At 40.3% G+C, this 18,736-nt stretch overlaps 1 protein-coding gene across 2 annotated transcripts in view; it reads left to right on the top strand.

The window, feature by feature from the left end:
• tmem132e (transmembrane protein 132E) overlaps positions 1 to 18,736 on the top strand; it is a 431,641-nt gene that overhangs the window by 401,237 nt on the left and 11,668 nt on the right. For both annotated transcript variants that reach the window (XM_039618561.1, XM_039618560.1), the window contains exons 7-8: positions 3,242 to 3,521; positions 18,004 to 18,198. In XM_039618561.1, coding sequence (XP_039474495.1) covers positions 3,242 to 3,521; positions 18,004 to 18,198 — 475 coding nt within the window. The remainder of the gene's footprint in view (positions 1 to 3,241; positions 3,522 to 18,003; positions 18,199 to 18,736) is intronic.

The raw sequence follows: 18,736 nt of genomic DNA, 5'->3' as shown, positions 1-18,736 counted from the left end.
GCCGGTGAGCGTAGACATACTGTTCTAATGACGTACTGATGGATGCTGTTTTCAAACGCTTTTTCTATTCTTGGGTGATGTTAGTCAGAGAAGGATGTCCTTAATATGGTCATTTCAAGCCCACGCCAGGAGGGTGCCAGCCAATCAGAACAAAGTTGGCTCAGTCTGAAATGGCTACAGTGAAACCAGGTTATTGTATTTGTAATTTGCAGTTTGTAATAGTTTAAGCTTTAAAAAACAGTTTTTGTAATTCCCTGGAGAGTACACATATAGTTTTACATATACTAATGTTATCATTCTTCTGAAATCTATGTCGCTTTTACCTGTCAAGTACAAGAATTCATAGCTGATCGGCCACATTAACTGTGATAGCGCCTAATATTTTCATTCATTTCAAAGTCATAAATTCAACCGACCATAGTCACTAAAGTGATAAATCTATGACCCAAGCTTAATCAAAGTAAGAGAAGTTCATGAGGTGAAGTTATAGTTGCTTGGATGAACAACTTCATGCAGACATCTCCAATGACCCATGAGAGCCTAATGGGGGGCCCTTTTGTTTCTAAACATCATATAACCTGCCAGTGCTGAAGTGATGGGCTGTGGAGAGGAAGAGCGCTAAGATGAACGAATAATCACACCCAGCAGGTGGGACAGGTCTTAAGGTAGATGTATTACGGTACAATATAATGCATTTTGATGTTAAAGTAGTCGATTCAAAGTGTTTATGAGACCTCTGGATAGAAGCGCTTAGCCTGGTAATCAAACCTATTCCTTAAATTAATGGACAGGTTATATACTTTGTCATTGGCTGACGGGCCAAAGCCTCTCCTGAATCTTAAATCTTCAGATAGTTAAGGCGAAGCAAAGATTAAGCAGAGGAGTGCTTTTTAAGCGTAAACTGGCAGATTGTCAAGCCTGCTGTGGGAAGTTGGGTAACTCATACATCTTGTTGTAGAGCAGATTGCACTCGGTGGGGGATGCACCTGGCATGCTTAACCTCACTGCCCAGGGCTCCTGTGAAATAAAAAGGGCATCGGTCCAAAACTCTGCTCCGTGGTGCTTATCATTCCTTCCCTGCTGGCTCCGAGGACTTTTTACTCATCGCCACTGCATCAGAACAGATAATGTGATGGATTTGTACGGAGTGGTGCTGAGTTTCTCATCGGAGTTGTGTCAAATTATGAGACGAGCAGACCCCTTAAGAACAGAAGGCAGAAATTGAGACATAGCATCATGACACAGGACTGAGCATAACTTAGCAGCGAGCAGATGCTCAGTTTGAAGAAGTGACAAGTTATGATTGGTGATGGTTTAGTCTCGTGTTTTTTTTTCTGATGTTCTTCATCTTTTTGGCAGCTTATTTGGCCAGAACAAGGGTACCGGGCTTCCATAACATTCTCAAACTCCACAACTACCTTAAACTTCTGCCCTTTCTTACTCCCAATGTGAAAGGGGCTCCATCCATCCATCCACCCATCCATCCATCCATCTTCTTTCATTTATTCAGTTCAGGGTCTGGAGCCTGTCGCAGCTGTTAGAGGCTGGGCACAACCTGGACAGGCCACCAATCTGTCACAGGGCTAACAGGTAGAGACTGACAACCACTGACGCTCATATTCCACCTTAGCCTAAATTTTGACACTTCAACCTGAGTTACTGAAGTCAGGAAGAACAAAAGCCCACAAACACCGGTGTGGCAGATGAGAAGGCGGAAGCTACAATCAGACAACCTCCAACAAGACTTCAAGTCCTGTTTTATTTTTGAAATTACCCTTTTCTCCCGCTTTGTGTTTAGAGTTAAATTGCAGGGCTAGGTTATGCATTGAATTAGATTTTGGCAATAAAACCATTTGTTAGACATTTCCTTGGTTACTATGGTTACATGTCCTCTGTTACCACGGTTGTGTGGAATGAGAACTTTTTCCTGAAACGTCTGTTTCTATGCCAGATGTTGAGGGACTCTGACTGAACTCTGTCAGACTAACCTGATGCTGAAAAGTGACACTAAAGTGACAGATAGGCCTGGATTTACTAAACATGCAAAATAGTGTGTGAGCGGGTGATTTACAAAAGAGCCAAGGTCGCAAACTAAGACATGATATTCAACTAATAGGGCAGGTGCAGCTTCATTGTAATAGGTATAGGTCCACGGAGGCAGAGTCATTATAATGCAAACAGGCTTCATTAGTGAGTGAAATGAAAACCTTGTGCGCTGTCTATGGTCCTGAAGTTATAACAGTTTCATTTAAAAAGATTTATTCAACTCAAAATAGAAGTATATCGACACAAATGCGCTGAAAAACAATCAAACCAATTCGAAACATCAAAAAGAAAATGGACCACTGTTAAGACTTTCCAAGCCAGACTTCCATCCAAGGGCTGATTATGTTCAGAAAAGGGTCCAAAGTTAATGTTGTCGTCCCTCCTTTCTCTTGATTCTTCAGCGATGTGGAAGTCCTGCCACAGTAGAAAAGAACCTGATACCAAAACTGAAGAGTTGCAAGAAGTTTTGTTACTGTTGGTTTTGCTTGATTCGTTTTAGTTGGAGGTTCCAGGTTATCTGCAAGTTAACTGAGCAAATTCAGAATTGGGTAGCTTGGTAATGTAAGCCTTTAACACTGTTTCCTGTGGAATTCCAAATAAATTGACATGAATGAATAAATGTGTAACGCTTCCTTGGACGCGCTGCAGTGTCTCCTCCAGGCAGAAATAACGGGCACGATATTAAGCGTAAAACAAAATTCTGAATTTAGTGCAATTAGCAATAAATTGTGTGCTGTGAACGTTAATAAATAAGTTTGCAGCTTCCTTTTTTAGAAAGGGAATCCTGTAGAGGTACACTTGATTAATTATACTTGATTGATTGTCTACAGTTTTCATGGTGGCTTAAATTATGTTTTCACAGATGCCATTTACAAATTCAGTGAATTTATAATTTTTTTGTGTGTTTGATTGTTCGCGGCGTCAGTTGAACCGCTTGATTTCTATTGTGTGGGGTTTTTTTCTTTGTACTTTTTTTGTTTAATCTGTGGACCGCAGGTAAAACCGTTGTGTCTGCCATAACAAATGATGGGCATCTGAATAAAGAATGAAGAAGGTTTGAAGAGTCAGACTGACAATACTCATACTCAGTTCATACTTTGTACCCCTCTAAAGTCCCGTGTTGTGGATTCTAAGCCCTACTCCTCAGTCTAATAGAGCTTTAGTTTAACACTGTACTTGTTCCTCTCTTTCCAAGGAGCACTAGAGACAGCGACGCGGACGACGAAGACGACGATCGCCGGGTGAGTCGAGGCTGCACCCTGCAGTACCAGCGGGCCCTGGTCAAGGTGCTCACACAGTTCCACACCACCTCCACAGAGGGCACTGACCAGGTTATCACCATGCTGGGACCCGACTGGCAGGTGGATGTCACGGACCTGGTGCAGGACTCCCTGAAGGTGGCTGATCCCAGGATTGCGGAGTTGGTGGACAGGACGGTCCTGGTGGGCCTGGAGCTGGGATCCACTGTGCTGAAGGTAAACTCCTTTAGACACCCAGAGATTCACATTAATCAACAGGGAACAGTTAGGAGCCTTGTAAATGACAGGTGATGCATGCATTAGCTTAAAAGATGAGGAACAAAGCACATTACTCTTTACAGTACTCTTACGCCAGCGAGCAGAAGGGTGGTTGTTTTGAAGACTCTTAGCACTTTGATTAAAGGATAATGCTAGGCCTCATTTCCATAGCTTAGGCCATCGTTGCTGGTTAATCTACTAACATTGCACAGTGCCAGCAAAATCAGAACAGGAAAAACAGACCAGTAATGCCTGTAATAATCCTGCAATATTAAGACAAACTCGGTGCATGCACAACTAAAGAAGCTGTGGTTGATAGTTACACCCAGAAGACAGACGATAAGCGGTGATGGTGGGTTGCTACATACAATTCGGGGGTAATTTCGCAGCTCATCTTTGTTTTCACTTCTTCCCTCAAAACCCTTGTTTGTCGGTTTGATTGCTTCTTTTTCGTCATGCCGCGTTCCCTAAATCTCAGCAATAAATTTGACTGCGGTTTAATAACATGGAACATAACGCTGAGGTTGTCATAAACAAGATTTATCCTTGAAGTTTATAGCCTCCAGCCCTTTCACAATCGTGCCACTTTTTACCCTTTTTCCCTTTCCTTTTCACTTGTATTCGGTTGTGAAACAAAAGCCCATCAGTCTGTCTGTAAGTGTATGCCACTGTTGATGTCCGCTTCTCTCAAGCAAAAGAGCTGCTTGACATAAAGTGCATGTAAATGCGTCAACCGAGACAGGTTCAGAAGTCCTTATAAAGAAAGCGGCACAAGTTATTACTCCTGGGCTGTGATTTACGATTGCTTCGCTGGTCATTTATGGGGACGGAGAGAAGTAACGGTTGGTGAGAGTTTTGCTCACCATGAAAGATCACAGTTTCCGCCTGTCAGGGGAAAGAATAGTTGCCTGATGAATGCATCTGATGGTGGTGAAATAGGGAGAGAAGATATGAGTTGCCAATCCATCATTTTAAATGAGCAGTAGATCATTTGTAATCTGTTGATGGGTATGATTAATTATATATCAATTTACCACCAGATGTAACTTGCCACATTGACTCAAAGCAATTGTACTAAATAAATTAAGTTTTAAGAGATCGTGCCATCATTCATTTTGAAAGTTAAAAAAAAAAAGCTACTGAATCCAGGATGGTATCATTCAGCAAATGTCCAGAAGTCAACAAGACGTCAGAGCTTTGCTGGCAGCTCTAAAGCTGCACTTAATCTGAGCACACATGGCAGTGTTTTCAGCTGATGTCAGTGTGCTTTACAGTGTTTTGTGATTATCAGTATACTCTAAATACTACTGACACCGATGGAAATGCTGTTTGCAGGTATTTAACACTTTTTTAAGAAGTCAGATTTGTGTCGCCGCTGGAAAAAAACAGTGGCACCGCCATGTCGGCACCAAATTCCATGATCATTCATCCAAGAATCATGGAGACAAATCAAGGCATTGTTGTCCCAGGGTTCTGTCACACTAGCAAATAAAAATAGGACGGCAACCTTCTTCCAACTAGAAGGTAACCACTTCACAGTGGCTGCCAACTGGTGGGAGGCAACCAGCCACCGAACAATAGTGTTCTAATGCAGGCTAAGTAAATCACATGATAGCGTGGGGCTAGGTTTACAATGGGTTCACCCGAAACCTTGGCTAATTGTGACCCACACCCGTTTTCACACCTTGGCACGTGTGATTAGGCAGAGGAACAATAAGAGGTCCACGACCCTCATAGGGACACTCCCACAGGGCTTAAGAAATCTGGGACGCCACACCCGTTGCTCTTAGAACTGAAGAAGCATCTCGAAACGTAAAGAAATCTAGACGCTTTTTCCCCCCAAGCTCCTTAGACTAATGCGTGTTTGCTGTTTAATTTATACATGTAGACAGAATGCCAGCATGTTGAAGTTAGTCTGAGTCAGTTTGATGAGCAACACATTGCGCTGCCATCGAGATCTTGACCCATTTGGTTATATTCTCATATAAAAGCAAGGTTGCCCAATGTCTATATCAGGGGTGGGCAACTCCAGGCCTCGAGTGCAGGTGTCCTGCAGGTTTTAGATATCACCGTGAGTCAACACAGCTGAATCAAATGATTAGTTCATTACCAGGCCTCTGGAGAAGTTCAAGACATGTTGAGGTGGTCTTTTGGGAATCTGAATCAGCTGTATTGGATCAAGGACACATCTAAAACCTGCAGGACACCGGGACTCGAGGCCTGGAGTTGCCTACCCCTGGTCTATATCATTTTGCAGTTAAACTGCCGTCCTGTAGTGACGACGTCCCTGACTGTGGAGGATTTTATGAATCTTTTTGAATGTCGGCACAGTTTTAATTGACCTCAGATCAGCGGACTGCAAGCACAGATCTGATCCAGGAACAGTTAAAAGGTCTGTGCCTTATAAACAGTGAGCAATGATCATTTCTGTGCATGTAGATGACAAGAAATTAGCGATTTTCTGCGATTTATCACAGTTAATTCTGACTTGACCCCATTTACTCACGAAGTAGTAGCAAACGGATTCCATTTTCTCGCCATATTGATGCACTAAAGTTGAATTAAAGATGGCACCCTGCTCCCATTTTTCCAAGCAACCATTTCAAAGCCAACAAGACAGCAATTGGAAAGACTGGTTTAGACATTTAGAGCCGCTCCTCTGACATCACCAAGGTGGACGTTATTCCCCATTTACTTTGCTGTAAGTTTAAGCTCCAAGCAGGACGTTAGCTTTTCATCATTATTATTATTAAGTCAAATGATCAGTGACCACTCAGACAAAATTAAAACTCCAGCTGCTTTGAGTATCCGCCTCCTGCCCCTGCAGCTCAGTCCCTGTAGGTGTTAATGAACGACTGCAAAGTGGAAGGCAACTTAATGGAAAAGTGCAACGTTAAAGCAACTTGGAGGAAACAGAGATTAGATGTCTGGGCACCAGCTGTTCAGTAAGACAGACCGACGGCTTACAAACTACAAAGAAGTTTAGAGATCAGAGCATGTTTTACTAAGAAGACTTTCTGAAAATGAACTGCATATATCTCAACAATGGTCCTCTTGCTGAATTTTTCAGTCTGTCAGAGGCTCAAATTATCTTTGAGCCTTATGAGGCTGATTCAAATTGTTCACCAGCTCATGAATAGGAATAAAGAGAGGAAGCAGCTCTTCACCATTTAGTGCAGTATTTCAGACAGTCATTTGATTTCAGGCTTTTTGTGCTGGCAGTTGATGATTATTGCATGAATTAAGCCCTTCTGTGTTACATCTGACAGGTCTCTGCTAGGACAGGGAAAAGAAAAAAACCCTGCCCTTCAAGAGGTTAAACCATAAATGTAACAGATGCTGTTTTTTGTGTAAATGTTATCTTTATGTTCCGAGATCAACAAGCAAAACGATGACTTTCGATGAATATCCGCTAAACCTGTTGGGAGCCGGTGGGGAGGGGGTTTAATCCAGAGGATTACTGAACAATAGCTGCTTCCTAAAGTCAAAAGCCAGACTTGGACAGGATTCAGCGTTCGTCCTCAGATCACACATTATTCATTTAATATGTGCAAACACGCAATCACCCGGCGACAGACGGCAAACTAGAAATAAAATTGAGTCTAATCTACAGGAATTTTAATCAGTATTTAAAATGTATAAATAATAGCGTACCTTAACAATGTGAAAAGTTTCACAGACGAATTAAATGGATTTACTGGGCAAATGGTGGCATTCATTGTCAAAGAATCCAGCTGGAGTTGCACAGATCTATACAATTAATTCGTCTTTCCGTGTTTATCACAGTCTTCAAATACAATCACATCTTTTGTGAAAAGTAGACAGATGTAAATAATTTAGCGGAGCTCCACAGGGGAAAGGATGAAACATGCATTAAAGTGTTCGACTGTTCAAGAACTGCTGAAATATGCAGGAATATCGGCACTCGTATCACATGAAAGCAAACCTGCTTACAAACCCGTAGCTGAAAATCCACACGAGGGCGTGATTGTACGGAAATGTATTATTAGTCCCAACTTCAATCCCGAGACGTGAGATGCACAAGAGCAACGTCTTGTGACTTAGGACATTTGTCATGTGTCATATCCCCCTCCCATCTCTTATCTGTATGCTTTAATCCGTCCAATAAAATTGAAGATGCCCCCCGAGAAGGTAATTTTACTTGCGTGACTATCAGGGACACTGGGCAGACCGCTCTGCTGCGAAGCTCTGTAGCCGCCGAGGGAACCCTTGCCTCGCAGGAGGAGAACGAGGAGGAGCAGAGGTTTATTCTGCAGCTGTTGCACCCACTTAGAGTGTGGGAAGCTGTGTAATTGCTTGAAAGTTTACATGACAGTGAAAGTTGCAAGCAGAGAGGTCGTGTTTAACTTTTTTCCACAGCGCTTCAAGAGGTATTACATTTGTATTTCATCAGTTCATCCTCTTGGAAGAGAAACGCTTTATGTTTTGTGCAAACAAGCATAAAGAGGTAAAAACATCTCGCCGCTCGTCGGTGTTAATTACCCCGATGGAAGGCATAATGAAAAATGCCCATCATGTCTGCGAGATGAAGGCGAGAGCTGGGAGAAGTCAGAGTGCAGCCAGACTAAATTGACCTGTCGTGCGAGTCCACAAAAACTAAAAACCTGGGTTCAGCTCATTACGCTCTCTGAATATTAAATCGCATTGGAAGTTTTCGGGATTCGAGTTATCTGATGTTTTTATCCATCGCTACCTCGCATGTGTTCTACAACAGCTAGGTACAACAGCTGGGTTCGAGGTGAACTGTGAATGTGCTGAAGTGTATTAATTATGCAGTGTTTACTTCTCCAAAATAGAAAATCTATTTGCTGCAGAAAAATAATAAATAATACTACTTTTTTTTTTAACTTCTTCTATTTACAGTACGAGTGAATTTCCAGCTGGTTGGAGCTCTCTGTATATTCTATAAAAACAAAGATAAAACTACATCCTCACTCTTTGGAGGTCCCAAGTGGCAGCAAGAGAGAAAAAAAAGAAAAGCTGTTTGACTTTTAGAAAATGTAAAGCGCTTTCAGTATGCGGGGTTCATAGTATAATGTCACATTCTGTTTGATAAGATTCCCCACTAGTCTCAGAAATTATTTTTATGCATACTGTGTGCATGTAGTGTCTCAATTAGTGGTAGCGGCATGCTCCTACTGCAGCTCAGCCTGCATGATTCAGACGTACTTCTACAGTGCAACTCTGACTTTCAACCAGCGAGGGTTTCTTCTGGGGTAATAAAGGATAATGAAAGTCCAACTGGAGGTTTAAATTGCCTTGCAGATCCCTGCATCAAAACCTTTGATGAAACAGGATTTAGCTTTCACTTCACAAAAAAAAGCCTATTGATAATCCTTTCTCAAGGTCTCGTTAGAGTCCTTTTCTCTCCAGACTGATGCGTAGTTTTCTGGGGGATGGGAGGATGCTTTATTGCCTGAAAGGTGACTTGTTTTCAGATGTGTCTGTGCTGCAGCCGACACTGGGATACCCATAAAAACTACACCTAGCATGAATAAATATCCCACTTGACGTTATGTAGCGTCCTACATCCCAAAGTATGATTTATTGAGCACACGATTTGAGGAGAAAAGTGCAGAGGTGTATTAAGGACAAGATGGTGGGATGCAAGTAATATGCACTAGTATGGGGGGTTTTTTTGGTGAAGAGTCACTGCCGGTCAGCGTCATTTTGCTGCTTGGGCTCACCATTGATCTTCTGTTTGCTCTAAGCGTCAGCGAAACAGCGTAAAGCCTCGCAGATCGACAGAGGAGCTTCCAGTTTAAGAACATGTTAAGTGTGACTGCTTTCCTGCTTCACTTCCCCTGCCTGCAGCACCAATGACAAATTCAGCTGGGAGCTGGGCCAGAATGAGCTGCATAAGCACAGCTGACCTGTCCTCTATGGCAGAGGAAAACGCAGATGAAAGACATCATCATTCATTTCTCGGCGTAGCTATGAATCAGTGCTTGTCCCTGCTTGTTAAATATAGTCAAAATAGCTCTGTTTACTTTCTGGTGGGAGGTTCTGGCTTTTCATACAATAATTATCGCCCACTGTCAGCGCGGAGAAAGTATTCTCGAGGTGAAAAGGATTGGCATTTTTTGCAGTTCCACAAGCTCTTTTTTTGTTTCTGATCGGTTAGATTTTATATGAACCGCGGCAGGAGATGCAAATTGTGAATAAAATATTCACTCTGTTGTGGAAGCATATAAAGAATTGATCACAATGGCAAGGACATACCATATGTAGAGTATTTAAAATGTACCAAAAACGATTGCTGCTTGCCTGGGCTTGATGGTGGGTGCTTAAAGTCACGACTATTACAGAGAGGGACAGAAAAGGAGAATTACGGTTATGTGTATATTGAGTTTATATTGGCACAAGCAACCTCAGATTCCAACACAGGGTGTTTAACGTCTTGGGGCACATCAACTTTAACCTGTTATAGATCATAAAAAGTCGACATTTTTAAACAAAGTTATCATCGAAGGCCTTCAGGACTGGCGGATTGTCTATTGTAAAGCAAATTGTTTGCCAGTTTAGCACAGCTCAGCTCTGTGTGAGTCATGTTTCAATTCACTGGTCCAATGTGTTCCCTTCACTTACTTTAAGTCAGTATGATCCTCTGAAGGGAAAAAAAAGATCTTACCCACCCCTGAGCTACACTAGCAACTCAGGTTATCGCCACAGTGAATCCAGTTCATATTCTGCCAAATGTGTTCTGACAAATCACTGGGAGATCGGAAATATTTTTAGCCTTGGGTTTAGGGGAGGTTGGTTGTTCTGTTATCTTAGTCTGGAGTCAGGAACTCACGCTTGATTTATGGAAAATTTAAAAACCAGTAAACATAGTCCCAACTTTTCCTTTAATCCTATCATCAGGTTAAAACAATTGAATAAATTACCATTGAAGTTGTTACTGCTGTGCCTTTCAGGCTGTAATTTTTGGCTTTTTTTTTTTTTTTTAGTTTAGTCCAACCAAGTCCCTGCCACAAATCAGGCACTTATTTGTGCAGTTATTTTAAGCCTTCAATGGCTCGCTTACGCTGGAGTAAAAATAGGATCGCAACAGCACCGTAAGTAATTAATGTGAGTTTTCAGTGTATGCAGATGGTCACAGATTTGTGATCACAAACAGATTGCGTGTAAGTTGACCTTAGTCAGTCCTTAAACTGATAGCAGACAAAGTCTATCTCACTGCCATTTTATTGCTGTCGTGATGCACCAAAGTGTGCAATGTTCCCACACCTGGTTCCTGTCTTCAAAGCAACCATTTCAGAGACCAGCTCACAAGTTGCTGCACACCCTCGCAGTGATTTTAGAGGTAGTCGGCCTGAAACTGTGTTCTATAGACTCACTGTAGTGTTAATGAATGGCAAAAATGAACATTGATTTCAATGGTCACCAAGAACTACATGTACAGGGTCATGAAAAGGCTTCTCGTCCCTTCCCGATTTCTTAGTTTCTTACATGTTTTCAAACTGTGAAACAAATGTTAATATTAGTTGAAGATAATCCAAGGAAATAAAACACAGTTTTGAGTGATGATTTCATCATATAAGGTAAAAAAGAAAAGAAAGAGAGACAGAGAAAGAAACAAAAAAGAAAGCTATCCAAACATACCTGGCAGGTAATTACCCCTCTTGTTAAATTATGAATTAATTGTGGTTGACCAAATTTTTTTAAACATCCTATCTTTCCTCGTTTAAAGTTTTGGCATCCAAGAAGAGTTCCCAGGTGAAAACCACTGCTAATAAAAACGAATAGAAAAGCTTGACTGACATTTGTCCAAAAAGTTTGGAAAAATATTCTGTGGATTGACAAGACAAAAACTGAACTTTTTGGAAGAACTAAAACAGCATTTCATGAAAGAACATCATAACAGGACCATGAATTCTACTTTCTATCAAAAAATCCTGAATGAGAATTTCCAGCCATCATTTCATATCCTGAAGCTCAATCTTACTTGAATTATGGAGCAGGACAATGATCCGAAACACACAAACAAGTCCATCTCTGAATGTTTCACCAAAACAAAATGAAGGTTTTGGAGTAGTGTAGTCAAAGTCTGGACTTAAATCAGATTGAAAAGCGTTGGCGTGACCTAAAACAGACTGTTCATTCTTCAAAACCCTCCAATGTGGCTGAATTAAAGAAATTCTGCAGAGACGAGTGATTGCAGTTTAAAGGTTTGATTCCCATTCTTGGTGCCAAGGGTGGCACAACCAGTTATTAGGTGTAGAGGGCAGTTACTTTTTCATATTAAATAGCTTTTTTTCCTTAAGAAATGAAATTAGCATTTTAAAAACTGCATTTTCTATTAACTCGGGTTCTATTTCTCTAATATTCACATCTGATGATCTGAAACATGTAACTGTTACCAGTACGTCAAATAGTAAGAAACCAGGGGTAAAGACGTTTTTGCTACTCTGTATAAAATTTGATACATAAAATATAAAATACTGAAAATAAAATGTGTTAAATGTTCCCTCGTTCAGCTGTTGATTGGTGAGGAAAATGCCATTTTTAGCATTTCGTAAGTCTCCCAGAGATTTCTATTCATGCCTCCTCGATGTGCTTCTGGTGATAATTAGAAAATGTTATCCTGACAACATTGCAAACTCGTGAACTTCACTACCAGTAAACAAGAGCTGACTTTGGTGTCGTGGTCTCCTGCTTTTTTTTCCTTCATGTTTTCACAATCAGCAGCGCTCTTTCTGTGTTTACACACACATCGAATGCAACATGTAGCAGAGCCTTCTGTGGGGCTTTTCCACAGCCAGCGTTGGAAACATGGGAAATCAGTAACTGCGGTAAAAGAAAATGAGCCAATCTGAATGAGAACGAAAGACAGTTTGCTGCACTTCATAAGCAAATGCACTCAGGAATACATGACAAACATCAGAAACGCTAACAGCCAGGGAGAAATCTTTCTCCTGGGTTTTCATTTTTAATGTGTCAAAAGCAGAAGCTTCATTTTCCTCCAAAAGTACCAAAAGTTCTCAGCTGCTCTCACCCCCATTATTTTGAAATCACCAGATTGCATCATTGTCACTGGAATAAATAATAAACCTGACTAGAGATGTCCTCAGTTTTTCTCATTTGACATTTTGGATAATTATTTTGAGACACATTACAAACGTCTTTTTCCTGGGACACTTGGGATTCTGGTAATATGAATTTTTAAAGGACCAGACAGAAGAATCTGCTGCTCGTGTTTATGCCAATTATTTATAGATTTAAAGCTGACAGATTCAATTAACTCGAGTACCAAAAACCATCCTCTCCTGCAACTGAGCTATTTTCAGCTTCAGACGATAAAAATTCATTCGTAACTAAATACAAACACTTAGATGTTGTTGACTAAACCGCCCTCAAACAACCAAAGTGCGTTTCATTTTTGCACATAAGAAAGTTAAGAGCAGAATCATCGTCCGTGTGCCGTAACTGAACGTAACAGACATCAACAGAATACAAATCAGGGCGTATTTGGTGCTGGAGAACTAAAACCTCTGGGTTTATGATATTTTTGATCAGCAGTAAGACTGTAAACCTACTTAAACTTAAATATACTTTTATTTATTTTTCATATAGAAACACATACTGTGAGTAACATGCACTCTGCCACCCACCACATCCTTTATAGCTTGAACTAATTTCCCTAGATGGGAAATGTTTTTGACATACAATACTTGACAAAGCATATAAACAATTTAATGAAACAAGAAGAACGGCTGTCGCTCGTATGTAGTGATGAACACGCCTGGACATTATTTGCAGGTGTTGCCGTCATCTGGCTGTGGAAGCGAAGGCTTATTTGTGGCTCCTAGACTTTCTAAAAGTACAATAGAGCTTGAACCTTCAATTCTCCAGCTACAAGGCTTCCTATACCCACTCTGCTTTTAAAACTTTCCTTTTTGAAAAAAGTATAGTCAGGGCCGGATCAGGATGACCCGTAAGCCTTTGCTATGCTGCTGTAGGCTCAGGTTGCTTGGGGACTTAAGATGATGCATTGAGCACTTCTTTACCCCGCTCTTTCCACACCTGATGTTTTTTCTTTTCTTTTGTTTTGTTCTTTCTGCATGTTATTAACTTCTTGGGATTAACGATAACTCTCATATAGTTTGTGTTTTGTCCTGTTTGTTGTGGTCTCTCTGTGCTCTTCTTTTCCCTTCTCTTTCCCCTAAACCTTCAACCACCCACACCCCAAAGTCAGCCTGTGTCTGATAGAGGTCTCTTCCTGTTAAAAGGGAGATCTTCCTTACAGCTATCACCAAGAGCTTCCTCATAGGATATCATTTAGCTGATCATTTAGCTTTTCGCTTACAAACTTATATAAATAAGACTGAATTGAATTGAATACATCTGAGCCAATCATAGCACACCTGCATGACTCAAAAATTCTCATTTTCTTGGTTCGGGTAGAATGCCTGCTCTATAATAGAAGATTTAAAAAAATATCCTAATAAATGAGTGGTAATGGTACCCAGCCCCTGCAGTGCAGGAAAAGGAAAAGGGAATATTCTACCTCCAACAGCTACTAGAACTATGGAGAAGTTCCTGCGGTCCAAAGTTGACTATAAATGATATATATGGGATCCTCATTACCTTCGGAAAAACATCCATCCACAAGTCCAATGTTTGGCCCAAGGGCTTCAGCAATCCCCATCTTTCCCATCCACTCTGACATATTTATTTATTTTCCAAAAATCTGTGATCTGTACATCACCTGCTGGTGATTATGCACCTGTGTCATCATGCAATGATGGAGAATGGATGACTCATGTACAGTAAGAAGGAGTAATCGTGCCATAGACAGTGTCTTAGATATGCATCCTGGAGTAGATGACTGTTACTAACTATACCAATAAATCAGCTCTCACCAGTGCCTCTCTGGCCCCCAGTCAAAGAGCCTGCTCCATAAATCTCATTATCACATATGCAAGAATTCTCAGCGGGCACTGTGGCAGTAATCATACATAAGAACAAGTGCTAGTACAGTCTAATCATGAGCAGATGTCCACAGTTTAAACATGCACATAACAAAAAGGATGAATCGACTCATTCTGTGCTCATATTTATTCTCTGGGGCTTCATTTTATTTTATCTTATTTCACTTTTTGTTTTGTTTATTGTGACTTATGTGCAAAATTATGATCCTGACTGTTTATTGTTTTAATATAGAATGAGTGGGTTTTTCCCCCTTTATTATTTCATATTTCCAATATATTCCTGTGTTTTTGATTTAGTTGAAAAGTTAAAAGATTTGATAGCTCCGTTAGATTGATGGTAAAGAATCTGTAGGCAGTAGAGAATGCAGAAAAAGGGGTTTATGAGATTATTATCAGGGTGTATGTGTGCCAAATAAAGCAACAAAAATAGCTTAGACCGTGGGAGGTTCAAGCCTTCATACCAAACTTCAGCTTCAGCAGCTGATTTATAGCTCCAAGTGATTTTTTTTCTTAAGCTGAGTAAATGACAGCTGAGGAATAAATGGCTACATAATATACATTTCCAGCATGGATCATAACCGTGAACGAGATTACCTTTTTTGCCATTACAATTCTTTATTTTAAACAATCAATGTATAATATGATCCGTTTGAATTGTTGAGGGGATTTTTGGGGCATAGTTGCCAATATTGATTTTAAGCAGTGTTAGCTTTTCTTTTTAGTCACTATAATTGGCCATTGAAAATATCAGCCACAGCTGACTGGAACGTGAAATAGCAGAAAATCAATTGTAAGTAAACAGATTTCCCTGGCAGAGTCGCACTCTGTCTGACCTCAGCAGGATTTATGATTAGACATGTTTTTCCACAGAAAATGACTTCTTTTCGCTCAGGACACATCCTTCAGCTCTGTCGGCATTCATCAAACAACTTCAGGGCTTCACCTGTATTTACTCTCCTCTTAAACCAAATGAAGAAGAAATGAAAAGTGGAAATGAAAAGTTTGACAAGTCGAGCTAAATGCAAATATTTTTGTTGTTGTTCCCAAAAAGAGAGTGATCCATCATGCAGCTGAGTTTTCCTCCTGAAAAAAAAAGTTTTTTAAAGTTTTTTCTTCTTCTTTTCTTTTAATTCATCCATCTACTATCATGCCTTAGGGTTCTGCACATTGGTGTATTTGTGTGGCTGCATGTGTGCATGTTTCTGGGTGCCCAGCGAACCATAACTCTCTTTTCTGGCGCATTAATCCATCACAGGCAAACAATATGGAATATGGATATGGAAGTGGAATTTGACTGCAGAATTTAATAGCTGCGTAGAAGATTTTTTCCCCCCCTCTTATTTTTAGCCCGTATGCATTTACCGGTATGAAAGATTACTTTCTGTTTCTTTATAAAATATTCAACAATACTTTAGTAACTTTATAATACTTTACTGTGATATGAATGCGCCATAGAGGGAAAACTGTGTGTGTATGGGAAGCACATTCAAACGCAGAGCAGCTCTCAGAGCAGCATGTAACTGATGCCAGCCATTAACCTCCGTAGGTTAAAAGGACATTAGCAAAGAACACTGTATCATTACTGTATTAAGGCGACGCAAAGTTTGACATCACATCTAATTAGCCCGGACTGCTACGTTGTAACAGTGCCATGACTAAGAAAATAAAAGTGAAAGTGTCATTGGAGGTGATAACATGAAGTTGGGGAATGTGAATAGTGTTTATTTAAGATAATAAATGGCATTAATAGTCTGAAACAGCTAATAAATACCTTTTAAATTTGTTTCTATTATGGGAGTTTTCCTTTCAAGCACAACAGAACTCATAAAGAATCAAACCCAAATTAATAAAACCAGACACCTGCAGATGCATCTGCTTCCACTGATGACTTGGCTCAAGCCTTCATACGACAAATTGCATAACAAATTATTGCTCCAAATTATGCAGCACTTAGATGTGAGCCAAAGGCAACCAAACGGTGAAGAGCCATTTTATTTACCCCTCCCCCCCTTTTTTTTAAATCAGTTGATGGATTTATTTGAATCCAGATTAACGACGTGCACCACAGGGCAATATTTTTAATTAAGCGATGTCACCCTGAAATATCCCCATCTGATTACCTGTGATTACGAACAAGAGTGTCTTTCTATTAGAAGCTTTCTGGGATTATATGTTTAAATATGCAAAAAATAGAGCACATTTTTGGAAAGATGTACTTTTTTTCCTGAAATGTTTTTGTTCTGTCCATCTCAGATTATCCTGTGTATATCTACAAAGTTCAGGGTCTCAAATAATGGTGAGATGCATAAATACTCCAGAAAAGTATTTTATTGCTGACGGAAGCAGGGTGTGTTCTTTGGTGCAGTTTGGTGCGGAGTGGACCATATCAGCCGAAGACTGCAAATTGTATTAACTAGTGCCTGTACCTAACTGCAAAACTCAGAAATAAAGAATTAAAAAAAAAAAAAAAAAGGCATTTATCTAAATATGTTCTAATGATTCTTAAAGTTATGCCTTTTTTCAAATTAGTCATTGCTCTTTTATCACCTAATAAATCAATGAATACTGTAAACACACAGGTTTTTTTGCATTTTATTTGGTGAATATGAAATAATCCCTTTATAAAAAATAGAAAATAATGACAAGTATTAGCAAGAAAAGTACAATTTTGCACATTAAAAAAGAACAACAACAAAAAAGTGTTGTGTTTTAATCTGTGTCTCACTTTAACCAACAAATCAGCCAAACTTTGAGCTTTGACTTTTTTGTTTTAGCAGCATGACATTTGTATCGATGGGCTTAGCTGACTTGCCGTTTCAAGGTTGCACTTGATGGTGACTGGAAAAGCTTGTCGGAGCACCAAACTCATCTCAGGTCTAGCTTCACATGCCTTTTGACTCTGGCTGGAGTTATAAAATGCTTGAGAGGAAAAGATTTCCCCGTCTGACTCTAAGGACAAGGCCACTGCTTCACTGAATGGCTCTTTACTTTGTTCCCGTCCCTCGTGACCTCTGGTTGCAATTGCAAAGTGAAATGATGATATTTTAAAAGTGCTTAAACTACTGGGTGCAGAGGCATCGTCAAAAGCACAGGATTACCCGCAGAGGCAGGACAGAATCTTTAAATGGTTTTGGCATTTCATTTGATGACACTTAGATGGGCAGAAGTGTTTTCTGCTAACAGTGACTTTGATAGCGTGCGGTTGCATCTTCGAATTGTACCTTGTGTCTGGTTGGTGATAGATTGTGTCTCGAGTGTGCCTTTTTTTTAGGTTTGTTTTCTCAGTGTGATAGACAGGGAGGCATTGACACATGGATTGTAGATGCACTGGAACAAACAACAGCACAAAGCACTTTAATCCAAAAGTGGCTTGTCATGGGCTTTATGAGCTTCAGAGAGACAATAAAGCTGTTGTCTATTCTGGACTTAAACGATGTCCCTGTGTCATGTGGGGATGCAATAAAAGCACATCTTTTTCTCTGCAGGTGGAGTCTCCTCTGGCAGTGGATGCAGTATTAGGAGAGGCGGCATTCTCGGTCACAGATGACAAGGTTTCCATCACAGAGCTGCGTGTTCACGCCATTTCAGGCCTGACCCTGTCACTGCAGCCCAGCCCCGGCAACAGCCACACCATGGTGGCCAAGGCAACTGGAATCCAGACACTCACTGCTCCCAAACAGGTACAGACACGAGTTATCACACAGTGCAGAGTCATTGTGCATTTTTAAACTGCTTTACTGTTAGGTTTAAAATCAATCCACAACCTCACATGAGCCAAAAACTGCAGGTTCTCAAAGGGGAAGGAATTCCCAGAGTTCACAGTAAAATTCCCAACTTTACTTCAACTCTTCATCTAGTTCTACAGCTTTACAGGAATTTCACTTCTTTAAATTGTATCAAGGTCTGCAGTTATTACTCAGACTTACACTGCTTTGAGAGAAAGGTGTGCTTGGTGTCACCTCTACTAATTTGAGTCACTGAACTCGACTTCTCAACTGCATTTCTAGTGTTGTTACAGTTTTGCTTTACTGCTGGTTTACTGTGGTTAATTTATTAGAAGCTAATCTAAAAAAGGTGTTTCACTCCTGCCGAGTGAAATTCTTCTACCTTCTTTTGTATGTTATGTAACACTAATTAGCGGTTATCTACAAATCCCTAAATCCTATAACAACTTTAAGCTGTGATTTAAAAAAAGAAAAAAGAAAAGAAGAAATGCCA

Source organism: Oreochromis aureus, linkage group 10, assembly GCF_013358895.1.
Source record: "Oreochromis aureus strain Israel breed Guangdong linkage group 10, ZZ_aureus, whole genome shotgun sequence".
Lineage (NCBI taxonomy): Eukaryota > Metazoa > Chordata > Actinopteri > Cichliformes > Cichlidae > Oreochromis > Oreochromis aureus.
Note: the sequence above shows the minus strand (reverse complement) of the source record. Positions and strands in the feature narration are given on the sequence as shown.